The sequence below is a fragment of the Carcharodon carcharias genome, chromosome 7 (genome assembly GCF_017639515.1).
Source record: "Carcharodon carcharias isolate sCarCar2 chromosome 7, sCarCar2.pri, whole genome shotgun sequence".
Classification (NCBI taxonomy): domain Eukaryota; kingdom Metazoa; phylum Chordata; class Chondrichthyes; order Lamniformes; family Lamnidae; genus Carcharodon; species Carcharodon carcharias.
Genome location: NC_054473.1, coordinates 165,767,345 through 165,780,790, shown reverse-complemented (window position 1 = coordinate 165,780,790; position 13,446 = coordinate 165,767,345). Strand labels below are relative to the sequence as shown.

General features: G+C 39.8%; 2 protein-coding genes across 7 annotated transcripts in view; one reads left to right on the top strand and one right to left on the bottom strand.

Moving 5' to 3' along the window:
- Positions 1 to 780, top strand: part of cdk10 (cyclin-dependent kinase 10) — a 50,217-nt gene extending 49,437 nt beyond the window's left edge. For all 6 annotated transcript variants that reach the window (XM_041191106.1, XM_041191105.1, XM_041191102.1 and 3 more), the window contains one exon: positions 226 to 780. Coding sequence is in view for 1 of the 6 variants with exons in the window: in XM_041191102.1 (XP_041047036.1) it covers positions 226 to 320 (95 nt within the window). In the remaining 5 variants the exon portion in view is untranslated. The remainder of the gene's footprint in view (positions 1 to 225) is intronic.
- Positions 781 to 2,159: 1,379 nt separating this feature from the next.
- Positions 2,160 to 12,799, bottom strand: spata2l (spermatogenesis associated 2-like). Its single transcript, XM_041191099.1, has 3 exons — positions 12,642 to 12,799; positions 3,950 to 4,259; positions 2,160 to 3,621 (listed from the first exon to the last, which is right to left on the bottom strand). Exons 2-3 carry the CDS (start codon positions 4,256 to 4,258, stop codon positions 2,578 to 2,580), a joined length of 1,353 nt encoding a protein of 450 aa, XP_041047033.1. The 5' UTR covers position 4,259; positions 12,642 to 12,799; the 3' UTR covers positions 2,160 to 2,577.
- Between the last annotated feature and the right edge of the window lie 647 nt (positions 12,800 to 13,446).

The window sequence follows — 13,446 nt, the reverse complement described above, 5'->3', positions numbered from 1 at the left end:
CTTAATCCACATTTTAAATTTTATGTCAACTTCTATGCAGATATTTTTCATGCATGTTATAGATGGTTTAACCTTAAAAGTGCACAATTAAAAGTTTGAATTTTCTAACTTAGGCTATGAGAGCATTGCAACATTCGAATAAGAAATCCACTATATTCTGTGATCACAGCCTAATATTATGGAAAACTAGGTAAATTGTCAAAATATTATAACTTTTTTTTCCAGCTACCTGTTATGCATTCAGAGAGACAAAGGAGAGTGTGTTCTTCCTAATGTGCTCTATCCCATGCCGTATGGGTTTGAAGTGGGCGTTACAATAAACATACCTAGCACAAGACAACACTCTGGCTGAAACAATGCTCAGGATTGGCAGTGATCTAAGGGGAAAAATTTATTGAATTAATCAAACTGATATGATTGTATCCAATGACAGAATGGTACAAAACAAAAATAAAACATCAGACTTCTTAAAATACTTTAAAATAGTCACTGTCATGTAAAGCCACATTTGCCTGACAAAATCAAGGAACAGTCTGTGAAACTGAACAATTTGCTAACATTCAGTTGCAACACTATACTGTCTTCTGCTGTGGGTCCTTTTTGGAGTTCTCTTTCGTCAATATTTTTGTGCTGTTTTGACTTTGTTCGAACAAGATCATTGTTACATTAATTTATTGAGTCAATAGCTTAAATATTGAGATTGTATGTTATGCAATCGATATTGTGTATATATAATGCCATGGTAAGATCCATAATAAATAAGCTATATGCTGACAGAAATATATTGACGTCTTTTTGTTCTACAAAATCAACTTCATCTACTGATTCCTGTAATTTTTTTGAACTCAGACTTTAATTATGATTATGGTGTGTATTTTTAAGATCTACATCAATATCAAAATCTGAACTTACTGGAACCTAATCTGTTTGATGTTTATTAGTATTAACACATTACCTGCTGTAGATAGCTCAGATCCAGCCTTGTGCCAAAAACCCAATAAAATAATTGTTCTCAACAATCCTAAATAGGTGTGTTTCTGCTCTTAAATTCAAGACACTGCACCAAACCATGAGATACTAGCACAAGTGATCAAAAACTTGATCAAAGAGGTATTAAAGCCTTAGGAAGGACATGGAGATGTTTAGGGATGGAAATTCCAGAGCTTTGGCCCGAGACAGCTGATGGTATGGCTGCAAATGGTGGAGTGAGTGATTCAAGGTTGCACGAGATTGAACAGAGTTCTTGGAGAATTGTAGGACTGAAAGTGATAGATACAGGGAAGGGTAAGACCATGGTGGGATTTGAATACAAGGAAAATTTTAAATTTGATATGTTGCTTGAGCAGGAGACAGGAGCATTGGTCAGGCAGCATGGATGAATAAGAGTTGGTGGGAGTTACAATACGGACAGCAGAGTTTACAAAGGGTGTGGATAATGGAAGGCCAGCCAGGAGAGTATTAGAATAATTGAGGCTGGAGGTTAGAAAATAGTTTTAGCAGCAGATGGGGTCTGGCTCTTCAAAAGACTTAAAACAGTGAAGAAAGCAGTAATTAGGTAGCTTATTAGATTTACTCCCAAAATGGTCTGGAATATTTTTCAATTTGAACGTCTTCCCATCTTTTAGGTGATGCACACTTTAAGATGCATGAATACTCCAGATCAGAAATGATAGAGAGTTTGAAGGTTAGGAGCCAAATACAACTCAGGAATTTGAAAATCTGCACCAGGCAAATTGGGAGAGAAATAATTGGGTGATTTAGAACTGTTATTTTAGTTACCATGTAACAGACTGCCAAAATATTCAAAAATCACTGCCAAAAACAGTGCAGAGATTTTTTTTTAAACATTTCAAATTCTGGTGTTTATCCTCAATTGCAGTTGGGCACTTTTTACAGCAATAATCTGTTCCGCCTTAACTTTATAACAGTTATCTTTAAAACTGTTTTAAAATAATTCATCTGCAGAATTGAAGTTTTTGGCCAATGGTAATAATTTTCAACTCCAAAATCAAACTTGTACTTAACACAAAAAATATTTGTCCCTATTCTCATACTTTGCTTTCTTGTACATACAATATAAAAGAATGTTGCACTCCATCTGCAGTCAACATTATCTGTATTTACATTTGGAATTAAGATTTCAAAGTAGAAACCAGAGCTGTAAGTATTGATTTTATTATTTTCCAAGCAACAGATTCAAGATTTTCTATTCAAGTGTTAACTTTAAAAACAGGTTGTGTAAAATTGAAAGTTGTGTGCATGACCTTAAACATTGATCAAGAATTTTGCTCAGCTTCCAACATATCGAAGTGACAGCAACACTGTGCATGTTTAGAAACTAGAACATTTGATCTGCATTTAACATAATCCTTGGTTACCAAACTGTTCATAATCAAATCACAAGCAGAAACATGTCAATACATATGTAAGCAAAAATAGTGTTAAATATTTACATTAACAGCTTTTAAAAAAAGAGCCACAATTTTACCAACCCAAGGCATACAGTTTGTAAATGTCTCAATGTTCATTTAAACTATTGAATATCAAACTAATAGTGATGGGTTTTAGTATCAGGGTTTAAATTTTTAAAATTTTACCACCACATATCTTACACAACAAAAAATTTTTATAACCACACTGCCAACACACGTGTGTGCCACATTTACAACGAAACTTTACAGATAAATCTCTACAAACCCCACACTTTGGAGCTGTTTTTAATATGTCTGCATATGATTGTTGCTTTAAGTCACTCTGAGAAGCTTCAGCACTTTGCAGACATGTTGAATTTTCAGGATCAAAAAATCTAAGGGAATGACTGTCACACTGTTTCATAGCTTCACACAAAATGGTGTGCACTGTGTGACACGTTTCACAACAGAAGTGAGCAGATTCACCATTAGCAAGGCAGCAATGCAGTTTGTAGTTTTTAGCACCAGTGTCTTCCAACAATACCATTTTCATAACTCCATCTGTATGTGAATTACTAATATCATAGTTAAACTCACATCTGTCTTTAGCCCGATCTTGGGAGTCCTCAAATTTACTGTCCTGGTGGGTCAATAAATGAACACAATTCGTACTAGGGATTCCAGTAATGTGTTTGCTATAAGCATCATCCTTGTATTGGTGACCAGGAGGAGACCTCAATCTCCATGGTGGTGAATGGATTGCATTTCCATCATATTCTCTCTGGGAAGGGCAGCCAGCTTGATTCCTTTCACCAGAAATCACTTTTAAATCCACATCTAAATTTTCTCCGCTAGAAGCGGTTTTTTTCAGTTGGCTTTCTCTCTGGCTTCTATCAGCAGGAGGAAGGCACTTTCTGAGTTTAGCTACACAAGTGTCAATGCTTTCCATCAATTTCCTTTCTCGAAGCAACTCATCAACCGAAATGTTGTAGTTCTCCAGCTTTCCTACTATTTCCAACAAGATTTCACATTCAATTCTTGTAACAAAGAATTCAAATGCCAGCCTGATCAACTCCAAAGAATGTGGTGGATCTTTAATTTCTAGTTGGAGGTTATCCTTCAGTTTATAACCCATTTTCTTAAAAATTCTTATCAGGTCTTCATTACAGATTGCAGGTTTCAGATAGTGCACATAAGCTCCTGAAAATGTCTAAGAAGATTAAGATACTTATTTTTGGAGAAGAAAGAAATAGTATTCTCTAGAGTAGACTCCCAGTTGAAAGGCAGCCCCACCCCTTACCCCAGTGCATATTGGAAATTAATGAATAATGAAGAGTATCCAAAGATTGGGTTAGCACATATGATGTAATTATAATCAAAAACATGAGAATGAAGAGGAGCACAATGCAATTAATAATTAATTTTAAATTTTTGTTCAACATGTTTCACATTTTTCAATTTCTCAATATGTCACAACATATTCTGTGCAAGACAACATAAGTGGCAAAGTAACTATGAATGTTTAGTAAAGAACTTACTTTTATTGTTTTGAACTCATTTCTCCATGGGTACTGAAAGAGGTTGAGGGCAGCCAGCTCCAATAATTCAAAAGCCCCAATCAGCAACTTTAACGTACTTGTGTAATTCACTGAGTTGTACAGAGACTTGGAAATGGTTTCAACCAGTTCATCCCTTAGGAAGATGACTAATTCTGCAGCACTTTTTATTAACTGCAGTTTGACTAGTGTTTTTAATTCTTTATCATGGCAGATTCCATTGTGTCCTGAATGACCATCTTCATTAAACCTTTTATATTGTTCATAAATAATTCTAAATCCAGTGCTCATTCTGAAAGATAGAAATCCAATACCATTTAATCTATTAGGATAGAATTTAGATCAATAGATTAATTTACATTGATTACTTCTATATAGTACTGAAAGATAAATATGTCTGAAACAATGCAAATGCTAAGGCTAACCAACAGGAAGATAGAAAAGCATTAGTAAAATCTTCAGAACACACCATTAATGTGAACATCTTAATTTTCCTCTTATTTACAAAAGCAGAGGCACAACATGCATTTGCAGCCTTTATTTATTTAGTACAAAGGCAGATGTCAAATTTAGTCTTTTTCTATTAGCTCCCCCTTAATCTAGCTACAAAACATTTCATGGTTTTGTTGGTGCACACCAATAAACGACATATCAGCTTCAAGCACCTTTTTAATTGTTTCAGAACTATTGCATAACATCTATTATATTTGTTACATCTCATCTTTTAAAGCATGTTACTTTTTTCATTAGCTAACTGAAAGGGTTAGCATTTTAAACTCTTTACAGGAACTTTCTTGATTAACTCTACATGATGGCCTGATGAATGAGCATGCAGAATTCTACCTTCTACCACCTCAAACAAGAGCAGGCAATATGACTTTATGTTGTTACTCAATGCTCTGCAAGTGATTTGGCACTTTAGCAATACAGCTTTAAGGATGAACCAGTTCCCTAGCGTAATCTCCAAGTAGGTGTGCCAGACTAATACATATGGCTGGTGACTTAATGACAAGTGCTGGCAGTATGATGCTGGGCATGTTATTTCATCATGCCCTTTTCCATTTAGCACTTAAACTGCCACTGAGGTGGTTTCTTGGCAGGCCCAAGCAATAAGTGCCATATGGCACTGTATTTACTTCCAAGTTAGGTGTTGCAGCACACTGTGACAAAATGACCACTGCCACTCTAGGGGGCACTTTACAAAGCTCATCTTTGAAGATCATCCTATTATACATAATTCTCAGAGAGTAAGTCAATTTCTCTCTTATATTGATAACAATGACTGATATATGTACAAAAACAGGAGCAGGAATAAATCATGTTGCCCTTCATGCCTGCTCTGCCATTCCATAAGACCATGTCTGATCTTCAATTTAAACTCCACTTTCCCACCCAATCACCATATCTCATGCTTCCCAGAGAGTCAAAGCGTCTATTAATCTTAACCAGTCATGCCCAGTACAGACATGCCATTTCATCTGTCAGTCAATGCATGAAAAAAAAGGGACACAAACAAGCTGTTAAGATGGCTGCCCCAAATCATGTGACTTTTGGCATTTGTACTACAGACAGTATCAAGTCTCTGGTGAATACCTAATGAAATGTGCATATAGGTGAGGATACCTCACACCCATCTGTTGTTTAACACATCTTGTTGTTTAAGGATGGGCCAACACATAAAGACTATGGAGTTTCCAGATTGCCTGTCTCCACTTTCTGTGCTGGACAAAAGGGAAGATCAAAACTCAATGGCCACTATCAACTTCCCATTATATCACAATGGCCTCCCCCATCCGAACCAGACAGGGTGGGCCTCAGAAGTGTTAATCCAGCAGTCAAGTGATTGAAGCAAGAAATATGGCAACTTGGTGGGAAACAGGAGTCTAGGTTGAACTATTTTCAGAGACTGCACCCTTAATATCCCAGGACCCAGCAGATCCATCAGTCATCGGCCAGTCTGAAACCAGACTCAAAACAAGTTGCAAATCATCAAGCAGCCAAAGCACTTTCAAAGTTTGCCTGAGAACCAACCTCCTGGATATTTGACTACAAGAATCCTCACAGACTGCTGTGAACTCTTGGCTTTCAAGACCCTCGCTTCAACTTTAAATCCTTAAATCCATTCAATAAACCAAAGGCCTGCCCCATGGGAGACCCAGAGATTGTGAATCAGAGACAGAATTAACTGTAATCTGTAAATGTACACCATTTGAAGTAATTTCTCTTCTTTCAGATGAGACATTAAACCAAGGCCCCACCTACCTACTTGGTTTGATGTAAAACATTCCATAGTGCAATTTTGAAGAAGAGTGGGGGAGTCATCTCCTGTGTCTTGATCAATATTTATTCCTCAACCAATACCACATAAGATTATACTATCATTATCACAATGCTGTTTGTGGGAGGTTGCTAAGCGCAAATTACCTGCTGCATTTACTACATTACAACAGTGACTACACTTCGAAAAATATTTCATTGGAAGTAAAGCGCTTTGAGACATCCAGTGGTCATGAAAAGCACTGTATAAATGCAAATCTTCCTTTTTCCTCAATAGCTAGAAAATTTTTGAATCCCACTTTCCATTGCCACTATCTCTTGACACAACAACACAAAAGTATGTGATTGAATTAAGGAGCCAAGACACCATTCCGCAAATAAAATATAGAACCAATAAACTACAAGACAGCCCAATACCCTATTTTACAAAACTCATAAATAGTAAAAAATAATTGAGAATTTATTCACTCTGCCTGACAACAGATGATCCATGGACTTGAATCTAGCAGGATTGAACCTATCTTCATTTTTATTCAGTAAATTGAGACCTGCGTTTTGCAACATATTTCTATACTCCAAACATTCATAATTGTGCTCTCCTAATATTTTAACCTGTATTTTTATTTTTAATTGTGTATAACCATGTTACAAATTGATTGTTTTATTTCTATCGTCATCACAATTTGGCAACTACGGCCATCATGTTTTTTCACAAAACTAATCATCTATTATCTACGTATCTCATTTCTGAATGGCCAACCCCTTATCCTGAGACCATGCCTCCTAGTTCTAGACTCTTCAGCCAGAGGAAACATCTACTCAGTCTTCTACCCTGTCAAGTTCTCTCATTCTAAACTCCAGAGAGTATGGGGCTATTCTACTCAATCTCTCCTAATGGGACAACCCTCTCATCTGTTATTATCTCCGTAGAAACCTATAACTTATAAAAATAATAAGCGATTCACACTTTTTAGCAGAAAGAATGACACATCAAGTTTTCACATTTTAAAACTTACTGTATTAAAAGACATACTATTGACTAAACACTATCTTCTATTGTCAGCACTTATATTTTAAACTGTAGAAATAAAAACAGTTCACAGTTGTTCCCAGCATTCCATGGGTTGTTTTTTTTTTTACTTTCCCAGTAGGGTGACTTCTAATTTCAGATCTCTCTCCCTCTGTAAGGGTTATACTGTAGATTTCTTCCTTTAACTTCAAGCTAGGTAAATCTTCCTCCTCTTAACTCCAGCCTCTTAACTCCTCGCAAGCTCAGTGTTCAATCTGAGCGTGAGCTCCCACCCACTTTCTGAGTGGTGAACAACAGAGTCAGTATATTCTCTGCTTCAGGTTGATTCCATTTCCTCTTCTCTACCTCACAGTTGACTGCAGACCACACAAGTCAAAACTGCAACTGCTTGCTGTCTCTGATAGTTTTGACTTTTAGGGAGGCCTGTAACCTCATCACAAAATGGCTTCCTCTATGTCCTTCCCAAGGCAACAGGAAACACATTAACATCACTACAGGCCAGTGAGTCTCACTTCAGTAGTAGGGAAACTATTGGAGAAAGATACTCTCCTTCAGAACTTTCTCCACTTGGAGAGGCAAGTTTGATCAGGGATAGTCAGCATGGCTTTGTCAGAGGGAGGTCATGCCTAACAAATTTGATTGAATTTTTTGAGGTGACCAGGTGTGTAGATGAGGGTAGTGTAGTTGGTGTAGTTTATATGGATTTCAGCAAAGCCTTTGACAAGGTCCCACATGGGAGACTTATAAAGAAGGCAAATACACACGGGATACAGGGTAATTTGATAAGGTGGATTCAAAATTGGCTTAGTTGCAGGAGGCAGAATGTGATGACAGAAGGATGCTTTAGTGACTGGAAGCCAGCGTCCAGTGGCATACCACAGAGATCTGTGCTCGGTCCCCTATTATTTATCATTTATATAAATGACATAGATGACTATGTGGGGGGTAGGATTAGTAAGTTTGTGGATGACACAAAGATTGGCCGGGTGGTTAACAGTGAGGTTGAGTGTCTTGGGCTACAGGAAAATATAGACGGGATGGTCAAATGGGCAGATAAGTGGCAGATGGAATTTAACCCTGAAAAGTGTAAGGTGATACATTTTGGAAGGAGTAATTTGACAAGGAAGTATTCAACGAAAGGCGTGGCACTAGGAAGTTCTGAGGAACAAAGGGACCTTGGCGTGTATGTCCATAGATCTCTGAAGGCGGAGGGGCATGTTAGTGGGGTGGTGAAAAAGGCATATGGGACACTTGCCTTTATCGATCGAGGCATAGATTACAAAAGTAGGGAGGTCATGTTGGAGTTGTATAGAACCTTGGTGAGACCACAGCTGGAGTACTGTGTGCAGTTCTGGTTGCCACATTATAGGAACGATGTGATTGCACTAGAGGGGGTGCAGAAGTGATTCACCAGGATGTTGCCTGGGATAAAACATTTAAATTATGAAGCGAGGTTGGATAGACTTGGGTTGTTTTCTTGGAGCAGAGAAGACTGAGGGGCGACCTGATCAAGGTGTACAAGATTATGAGGGGCATGGACAGGGAGCAGCTGTTCTCCTTAGTTAAAGGGTCAGTCACAAGGGGGCATAAGTTCAAGGTGAGGGGCAGGAGGTTTAGGGGAGATGTGAGGAAAAACTTTTTTTACCCAGAGGGTGGTGATGGTCTGGAATGCCAGTCTGGGAGGGTGGTGGAGGCGGGTTGCCTCACATCCTTTAAAAAGTACCTGGATGAGCACTTGGCACGTCATAACATTCAAGGCTATGGGCCTTCGACAGAAGGGTCATGAGGACTCGAAACGTCAACTCTTTTCTTCTCCGCCGATGCTGCCAGACCTGCTGAGTTTTTCCAGGTAATTTTGTTTTTGTTTTGAATTACCCTTTGTTTCCTGCCACTGGGCTAATTTTGTATTCATGTACCTCATGTTGATTCTGAATAATAGAGTATAAGATAGATATTGTAAATGGTTTTACTTTTCTGACTGTGGAGTAAAGTTTTTTTTTTGTTTGTTCAAAAACCACGGAATCTTGTGGCTTTATTCTCTTAGCAAATAACCTGGGATCTCAAGCTTTGTCTACTTTAAACAAAAAGTTACTGGTCCCTAACTGAATCATACCAAAGCATTGGGAGTCTGGTCCAGGATCATGAATACTATTTTTAACCTCTTTAGTTAGCCACAGACTGGTCACTTTATGAAATTTTTGTTTTTAAACTGAGTGTATATTCATTGAAAATTATGAAATATTTCTTTAAATGTTTACCATTAGTTATCTACCATCTTATATTTTAATTTTATTTCCCAAACTCCCTTAAGCAACTTATCTTTGCAATTGGCTTTAAATTTAATGATCTAGTTTCAGACTTAAGTACATCTCTCACACTTAATTCTATCATATTATGCTCACTCTTCACTACAAGATTTTATTTAAATTCATTCATGGGGTGAGAGTATCACTGGCTAGCCCAGCATTTATTGCCCATCCCTAATTGCCCTTGAGAAGGTGGTGTTGAGCTGCCTTCTTGAACCACTGCGGACACATGGTGTAGGTACACCCACAGTGCTGTTAGGGAGGGAGTTCCAGGATTCTGATCCAGCGATCGTGAAGGAACAGCGATATATTTCCAAGTCAGGATGGTGAGTGGCTTGGTGGGGAACTTCCAGGTAGTGGTGTTCCCATCTGGCAGCTGGTTTTGTCCTTCTAGATAGTAGCAGTCGTGAGTTTGGAGGGTGCTGTCTAAGGAAACTTGGTGAATTCCTGCAGTGCATCTTGTAGATGGTACACACTGATGCTACTGTGCATCAGTGGTGGAGGGAGTGGATGTTTGTGGATGTGGTGCCCATCAAGCAGGCAACCTGGTCCTGGATGGTGTCAAGCTTCTTGAGTGTTGTGGGAGCTGCACTCATCCAGGCAAGTGGAGAGTATTCCATCACACTCCTGACTTTTGCCTTGTAGATGGTGGACAGGCTTTGGGGAGTCAGGAGGCAAGTTACTCGCCACAGGATTCCTGGCCTCTGACCTGCTCTTGTAATCGCAGTATTTATATGGGAAGTTCAGGATGTTAAAAGTGGGGGATTCAGCGATAGTAATGCCATTAAATGTCAAAGGTTAGATTTTCTCTTGTTGGAAATGGTCATTGCCTAGCACTTGTGTGGCATGAACATTACTTGCCACTCGTCAGCCCAAGCCTGGATATTATCCAGGTCTTGCTGCATTTGGATACCAACTGCTTCAGTATCCAAGGAGCCATGAATGGTGCTGAAAATTGTGCAATCCGTTTTAGCTTAAAGCCCTATCCACAATAGCCCTTATTATCTGGTTCAACAGGATAATGGTCCTAGCCTGGTTTAAAAGGAGCTTGTCTCAATGCATCAATACCTTCGCACCAGAGTACCAGTGCAAGTGCCCAATGAATCAAAACCCTATCTCCCACATCACTCTGAGCCATGCATTCAACATACTGATCTGTTTTACCCTCCACAAGTTGGATGTGTCTCAGGTAGCAAGTGATCATTACCTTTGAGGTTTTGTTCCTTCAGTCATTACATAAATTATCAATTTAATACTGCCTTAATTTACAAAAAGAATTAAAATCATTGCTTTAAATTTGTGCTCTTTATACCAGCCTTTCATAGGCAAATTTTTTTGCAAACTTCTGCACAAATATCAAAAATATGAAAATGCTCATATTTGCATGCTCCATTACATTCCTGTCCAAAACAAATAGGCAGATACATTTCTGGTGGGAACCAGGCAGAAGTTCTGGCCACCCAATCTTCTGTTCTCCACTTTCAGATTTGGAAACAAAGCTCACCCCTTTTTGGATGGCAATTCTGTAAACATACAGAAAAACTACTTTTGGCTAGTTTGATGCAAGCACATTTGAAATACAATAACTACTTTTCAAAGTTTTAAAATGCAGCATTTTTCTTTAACTTTCATCAATTTCCTAAATAGCGCCCTGGTTTCCAATGCCCTTGACAGACTGATTTTCCAGAGTAAAACACTTGAAATGCCAATGTTGGGTCACGTAAATTTGTTTTTTTAAAGAAGTGCTATTTTTGAAAAGGAAATGTTTCACATAAATTGCTATGGACTAAATTTTTTTTTTAAAATGAAACTATACTGACCACTAAATTAGAAAAAAAATCATGATGTTGCTTCCCAAGAATATTTAGTATGATGATACAATTATGTCATTGCTTTTGTGCCAATTAAAGTGATTTTTGCAGTGCACCTACAAGAAGTGATAGATTAACTCCAAAATCAAGTCCTGTGGGACGACTGAACTGTGGTTCTCAAACTGTTTTGGTTAAAAGGACCCATTTTGAAATGGATTAGTAGCCACAGACCTGAGCTTTGAGAACTGCCGCTATAGCATATGGTGGGAGTGCCCTGATTACAGCTGGGGGTAGGGGGGTGGTGTTTTCCCAGCACTTCCATTCTGTGACCCAAAGGCAGCTTCCACTGCAAGTCCTAGTTTCCAACAATGCAAAACCCTTGTCCCCGTCCCTGTGCCATGGCCGAGGGAACATGTTCACGGGTAAGAAAATGTGGGTTACCCAAGGCATTTGCTTAGCTCTTTCCCGGGGGGGGGGGGGGGGGGGGGGGCACAATACTATAGCAACAAACTTGCTTCATGCTAGGTGGAAACTAACAGAATGGTTTGCGAACTCCATAAAGACATCCATGTCAAAGAACTCTTCTGTGCTGTGGGCGGAGGCAATTCTGCAGCCGGAAGCAACACAAGTCTAGTTCTGTCTAAGGGTCATGAGGACTCGAAACGTCAACTCTTTTCTTCTCCGCCGATGCTGCCAGACCTGCTGAGTTTTTCCAGGCAATTCTGTTTTTGTTTCACAAGTGGCCCAAGTTTCACTTTGCAGTGTTGTCTCGTTACTGCCCTCAGACACCTGCCGGGTAAATGCTCTTTGTGTAGGTAATGGGATGAGGTTAAATGGCCTTAATTCCAGTTTCACTCTGCAGTGAGCGGGATGGGAACCTCATGATTTCAGCACGGGTTTTACTACCCAATCACGCTCAATCCCAATGGGAACCATCCCCGAACCTGGTTAGAAAAGGTCAGGAGAGCGAAGCAGAAAAAAGAGAGTAAACTGCACCCCGACCCCCTCCCCCCCCAGCGCCCAGCGATGCAGCTGATCTCATTCCAGTTCAAAGCTGCCAAAAAAATCCCCCCCCCCCCCCACCCCATACACTTCCTGATTTTTCTTAATTTCCCTTTTAGAAACTCGGGCGAGTTTAAGCAATAGCTGAACCGAGCATGTCAACCAGCTCAAACATTCTCTAAATACAGATTTGGAAAGTTGCTATCGATCGGAACTTCCTGCCCAATTTGCTGGGTGGCTGGACTCACCTGCAAATCGCCGCTGAAACGTGTGATCTCCGGGGTGAGACGGCAGAACAAACAACTTACTTTCCAGCCAGCGCAATGCGTACACCAGCTGAGAGAAAGAGAGGCGGCTGAAATTATCACTTCCCGTTCAGCATGTGATGTGATCCAGACGAGTCCGACCTCCAGATACTCACTGGTGGAAGGGGAATGATTGACACTCAGCCCTGTCTTTGCTGAAAGCGCTCTTTGGTTGAATGTTGTCACACTGCTCGGCGTCACTGATCAGCAGCGACTGCCAAAATCATTTTGGTCCACCTCTCTTCAAGCATTTTCATATGTGCAGTTCCTTTTAAAAAGTGAGGTTGTAGTTAACAACCCACCCCCGCAGATTACAGATACAGGCTACATACAATTTACAGAAACAGGCCATTCGGTCTATTCGCATCCGCCCTCACGCCTTCTCCCTCCCAGAAACACGATAGGGTCCCCCTTGTCCTCACTTATCACCCCACCAGCCTCCGCATTCAAAGGATCATCCTCCCCCATTTCTGCCAACTCCAGCATGATGCCACCACCAAACACATCTTACCTTCACCCCCCCGGCAGGATTCCGTAGGGATCGTTCCCTCCGTCCACTCCTCCATCACCCCCTACTCCTCAACCCCCACCTATGGCACCTCCCCATGACCACGCAAAAGATGTAACACCTGCCCCTTCACTTCCTCTCTCCTCACCGTCCAAGGGCCCAAACACTCCTTTCAAGTGAAGCAGCATTTTACTTGCGTTTCCCCCAACTTACTCTACTGCATTCATTGCTCCCAATGTG